The sequence below is a fragment of the Ambystoma mexicanum genome, chromosome 12, assembly GCF_040938575.1.
Source record: "Ambystoma mexicanum isolate Mex_15411 chromosome 12, UKY_AmexF1_1, whole genome shotgun sequence".
Classification (NCBI taxonomy): domain Eukaryota; kingdom Metazoa; phylum Chordata; class Amphibia; order Caudata; family Ambystomatidae; genus Ambystoma; species Ambystoma mexicanum.
In genome coordinates this window covers 591,990,024-591,996,023 of record NC_090936.1, presented here as the reverse complement: position 1 = coordinate 591,996,023, position 6,000 = coordinate 591,990,024, and the positions used below count along the sequence as shown (strand labels likewise).

At 46.3% G+C, this 6,000-nt stretch overlaps 1 protein-coding gene across 1 annotated transcript in view; it reads right to left on the bottom strand.

The window, feature by feature from the left end:
- Positions 1-1,740: 1,740 nt before the first annotated feature.
- The window catches only part of TBC1D10C (TBC1 domain family member 10C), a 211,256-nt gene continuing 206,996 nt past the window's right edge, over positions 1,741-6,000 (bottom strand). The window contains exon 10 of the mRNA XM_069628960.1: positions 1,741-3,863. Coding sequence (XP_069485061.1) covers positions 3,402-3,863 — 462 coding nt within the window. The 3' untranslated portion in view covers positions 1,741-3,401. The remainder of the gene's footprint in view (positions 3,864-6,000) is intronic.

Here is a 6,000-nt window from a genome sequence, read left to right as displayed (position 1 = left end):
TTATGGTAGTGGGGAGTGGGGGGATTGTGTGGTTGGGGGGGCCATTTACAGTTGGTTAGGGATAAAAAGGGGTGGTAATTTACAGGGGGATGGTGGCATTTGCTGTAACAGGTTGGGCAGTAGGGGAAAAAGGGGATGTGTTATATGGTTATTGTTGTTGCTGATGTGGCAGGTCAGCCAGGCTGTGCGGCCAAGTGTACGAAGGGGAGATTGGTGTCGAGAGGAGCATATATCCAGTCCACAGAGTCGCACAGAGTCTGCTGGAGGATGGTTGGGGGAAGCAGAAAGGGTTATTAGCTCGGTAAAAGAGTGGGTTAGCGCTGTTTGCATGGACAGGTTAGCCTGGGGGTACAAGAAGGCTGAAGAGGTAAGGAAGAAGGAGCGGCATGGCCTCGAGGAGAAGATGGGGGAGAAAGGTGGGGAGGAGGGGTGTGAGGATTTGGGAGGCCAGGAGTTTGGGGAGGGAACAAGGACATTATTTAATTAATGATTTGTTTGGTTAATTGCTAATGGTCAGTAGTCTGTACGGCCAAAGAGTCAGGTTAGCGTTTGTTGTAAGCTGAAGCCTGTCACATTAAAGAGACCTTTTCCACTACACGCAAGTCTAGGGGTTTCTGTACAGTTTAGACCAAGAGACCGTATTAGAGTGTATACGTCGAGCTCATTAATAGAAAACTGGACAGAGCGGGATATGCTAGGGTTCTTCAGATGGGCACAGACTACCACCTGACACTGCTAACGATTAGAAAAACGGGCAGAGAAGGGACAGTCGGGTCTTGAGGAGATGGTGTAGCTGGTTAGAGGGGATGCCCCTTGCGGCTCCCAAAGTGGGTCCTGGACAGAGAACGAACACGTTCTCACAGCTGACGAGGGAACAGGATAGAGAGGCAACACATGGGTCTGTTGCGGATGAAAGGGGCAGAGGACAGACATGTGCAGAAATAGCACAAACTGTGGTTGCCAAGAGAAACAGCTAAGGCAAGGTATGGGGCGGTCACTGGGGACAGAGGAAGAATTGGACATTCAGAGCAGAGGTTTCGGCAGATGTGTGCTCCAAGTAGGGAAGGCACAGGCTTATCAAGAAGTAGCTGAGGCCATTTTAAGCACTTTTGGGGCCCAGGCACAGACACCTTTGGGGTCCTCCTCCACAGAACCTAAAGAATTAAGGGTTTCAGTAAATCTGTTCACTCTCGCTTCGTTGTGATCACAACCCAAAACCTGATATTCTGCCTTGCAGTATTCAAAGTAATCATGTGTACTCCCTTTTAGTCCTGTTACCCTCTTCATTCTGTCTGTAATCAGAAAGATAGTAGCATTTCAAGGCCAATATCAGCAGTCCACGACAAGGGTACTTGTGTTTTAGCATAGGTACATTACATTTTTCATCAACAGTAGCCACGAGGAAGGTATACCACCCATAGTATAAATGCGGGACGTAGAACGTGTGAAAAAGGTGCACATAACCCCGAATAGACAGAGGACTCAGATTAGCAGCCTCACAAAATGCAAAAGTGCTCAAGCACAGATACAGGAGAACAACTGGAAGCAAGGCGAAAGCTACACATGCCATAGCATAGATCGTGGATGAAGAGTAGAAGCTACCAAGAAGGCGTCCATATCCAGATGGACTGAGATTAGAAGAGGGACATGGTTTTCAAGTGGTGTTGCCACTAGAGAGCGGCAGTGGTGTGCAGTATATCGATATCCTTTATTATTATAGAGGAAGCAACACTATAGATAGCCAGTGGAATGTGTTATTTTAATCTTGCATATAACCACAGGTCTTTGCAATAAGTGCTTAACACACTGAGCTATCTTCTGAACCATTGTTGCACTCAGATGTATCACTATGCATTTCAAATTTACTATTGCACATGATCAATATAATTCCCAAGGAAAGGTCTGAATGCTACTCTAGTTGTGCAGTAGTGAATGCACAATCTATGCATTCCACAGTCAATACAAAGCATTACATGATGAATTGATCAGAGCAGAATGTACTTGTCAACAACAGACAGGCAATAGGTTTGGAGCCCCAGCCGCATGCCATAAAATATTCTGACGTTTGCATTTAAATTTGGTGAAGAATCGGAACTGACTTATTTAGCTCAGGCGGCGTTGTGGGGCCCCCCTTCAAGGCGGGGGCCGTGGGAAAGTGACCCTTTTGCCCTCCCATAAATACATCTCGGCCTACACCAGCAAAGGCCCCGGGGCATAGCACAGGTGTCATCTTCCCTCTGTACTGCATGCTAGAATAATGTGGCAGTTGCCTACACCTGGGCTAATAGTGCACCTGGTCATGGCATTTTTATGAAATCTTATCTACCTTTCACAATCCAAGTACAGATCCCCTGTGCATGTCCCCTTGCTTTGCATTGTTCTTATGAAGCCCTGTATTTGCTTCACGCCACAGGCTCAGCAAACTGGCTGCGGCACAAGTGAGCTTTGATTCCCACCAGACACCAATCCCCTCTGCAAGCCTTATCCTGGAATACTTTGTTTATGTATTCTTGTCTTTTGAAACGGACACTCTATCCTTGTGTGGTACACCCAAGACTCATCAGGCCTACTACCCGGTGGCTGGCCCAGACATTTCTTTCATTTCTAGTGAGAGAAACAGACACCCCCAACAACGTTTCAAGAACTGCCGCTAACTTAGGTGCTTCTGTCACCTTCTATAGAGCATCCCCTTCTAGAATAAATGAACAAACAAAACAGAGCTATTAACACATACATATCTATGAACTCTTATACAGTGCTTCATATCTGCCATATACACACATTTCCTAATCCATAAAGCTTTAATCTGGTTGATCTGTCTTACCTACAATCATATTATATTATAAAAGGCCAGATGTATGTCTGAAACCGCCATGTGCCCGCTTTGCCTGTTAACACTGTTAGAGGGAGCTGTTGCCTTACGCATACAACAGTAAGATGTCAAGTTGCACAGTAGAGACTGCCCGCTTCACCTCTTATCACTTCTAGAAGGAGCTGTTGCCTTACACATTCAATAATAAGACTTCAAGTTCATTTTACAGGCGAACAAAATGTGTATTACAACAATGATAACATACAAATAGCTACAGAAAAGGCCAGAGACAGTATCCAACTTTAAAAGCATACTTCAAGTTGCATACATTAAGAAAATATATACATGCATTTAAAAAAAATATAACCAGAAATTCATTTGATTAAGCCCTGTTTCTCCAACAAAATAAATTACTTTTTTTCCCCATACAGAGGGCTTTCTGTAAATACGATTATTTTCAGCATATTACGCCTCCACAATGTCTTTATTAACACTCTGAAAATGTCTTTCTTAGCGCACTTTGGCACGTGTACACGGACTGTTCCACTAATATTTACATAAATGGGCAGTCTATTCAATATAACACAAGTTAGTAAGGACCAGAGTTCCTCTTTAGACTGCTGCTCGGCTGCTGTTCCTGGCACTCTGGCGCCAGTGACTTGCACTGGACATGGAATGTCTCCGCTCGTGTGGCAGGCTTCTTTCTGGACTTCCGTGCCTCTACTTCGAGTCTCTTCACCTCCTGCTGATGCACTGCTTCCCTCCTTTTTTGTTCCTTCATCTCCTCCCTCTCACTCTTGCGCTCTACTTTAGTCTTCCGCAAGGTCACTTCTTCCACCACGATGGTAGGGATGGCCAGGCCAAGAGGCGTGGGCACCACAATGTCCAGCCGCTGTGCCTCCCTGAGCTGCTGGTCATCAAAAATTGCCTTGGCCCCATAGAGACGGGTGCCGGGGTGGAATTTGAACTCTGGATTGGACTTTTTCATCTTTGACAGCTGGGCAAGGCAGGTCTTCTGTATATCGCGATCAGACACAGCAAGATTGTGAACCTAAAGGAGAGAAAGGAACCCATTAGTCTGAAAGCAAAAAAAAGTGTGGAAAGACTTAGAGAAAACTAGGAAAGGTAGGTGTATATTGTATTGCATTGTAGTAGTCATTATATAGCGCCTTTTCACATCTGTATGGCCTCAAAGCGCTTTGTAGTAGGCACGCTCTCAGGGACCGAAGTCGAGGTATGTGTAAGTTCTAAGAGGAGGCATAGGGCCTCATTAGGAGTAATACGGTCTGGAAAAAATGGTTACTACTGGCTCCAGCATTTATTTTTTGGCCGGGTTACTCCGAGTCTGCCAGTAGGGGCAGTAAACTACCGGCAGGCCTGACCTGCCAGTAGTTCAGGCCCCTACCGGCAGTGAATTCATTGAATCACCGGAACCGTTAACAGTGGTAGAGGTGATTCAGGGGTCCCCATCCCATGGAGTCCTACAGGCGCCAGTAATTTCCCAGTAGCACCGGGATATCAGACACCAGTAACGGTAAGGCAGTCTCATAATGAGGGCCATAGTCTTTGTCAATTCCTACCATCACAACAAATGGCCCTTTGCAGTCTGCAATTGTGTGGCCTCCAGCTTTGTGCATTTTGGGATCATGGCACCAGAGAGGAAGAGCTATGCTGGGTATTTTCTAGGGATTTCCCGAACAAATTGATGGCCACATGGTTTGAGTTAAAGCAGGAGAATCAAGAACACTGTTCTATAAGTGCTTGGTTAATAATGGGTGTCAGAGCATTCACAATGGACACAATGGCCCTCATTAGGACCTTGGCGGAGAACCATGGTGCAATTTGCACCATGGTCCATGGCGCTAAACTGCCAATTCCGCCATGGTGGTTGGCGGACTTACCGCCCCATCCCGACCTTGGCGGGGCGGTAAGTCCCCAATCCCCATTTTGCCCTTCCCCATTCCCATTCTTGCCCCATAGGGCATAATGGGAGTGGGGAAGGCGTTAATTACGCCACCGTAAATTACGGTGGCGTAATTAACAACAAGTCCCGTAGCGCCATGGATTTTTCCGCCTGCAAAAAGCAGGCGTAAAAATCACCATGGCGCTACGGGAACTCGTAGTCAGGCGGAAAGGTACGCCATGCTTTACGCCGGCGTAAAGCCCTTTCCGCCAGGGTCCTAATGAGGCCCAATGTAGTCACACCACACATTTTGGGGGGTGAAAGTGGCTGCATCTGGACTATTAAGTGTGAAGCTTCTGTCAGCATGTGTACAAGTGTGTGCCTGACAGCTCTTACACTGCTCTTTGTAGCATAGTATAGCAGCATTTCTGTAGTTATTTCTCTTTTTTTTTAAATGAATACATGCTATTATATCCATGCAATATAATTGAAGACATCGCACACATCATGAATAATAACAAAACAGTCTATAACACATACAGTGTGGGAACCAAACATAAACCAGGGCTATGTAGTACTTTCCAACATAAGCAAACTGTGACTATCATACCAGGCCTGACAACATTTCTGATAGTGCAAGTGCATTGAGTATGGTGAGGGGAGAGAAGGGTACAAGCAAGGGAGAGGAAGAGAAGACTGAGAAACAGTGGGAAGGAGAAAGATGCAAAGCCTGCGACATTCAGTCTTAGGGAGCAAACAAACAGATGGAAGGAGCACCACCAAGATACAAAGTGAATGCTGAACAAATTATGATGCAAGAGTCCAGTATGTGCATGCCATGATTCAAAGTCATTGAAGGGCACAACATGATTCAAGGCCACCATGATGATGTAATGATTCAAAGGTCTAGCATGAGAACATCGAGACTCAAGAAGGGTGAACCAGCATGGGTCAAAAAAGTAAATTCAAAGCATTAGCAACATAGCAGTGATGGTACCTCCAAAAAGTGGCCATCAGACTGAATCTTTGGACAGGGCGGGTTTGTTGAAACAGAGGAGGCAATGTAACTGTGGAATGTTGTGGAAGGGGGAATGTAAGAGTGATGGCAGTGTAGCTAAGGTGCCGGGAGGGACAGAGACAGAGGGAGGGTAAAGGGTAGGCAGTGCAACGGGAGGAGGGAGAGGCCAGGGAGCGGGACGGGGGGGGGTGAGGCATGGCATGCCAGACCTGCTGAGCAAGTGGACAGTTAATAATGAAGTTCTGGCATGCAGGAACCTTCAGAAAA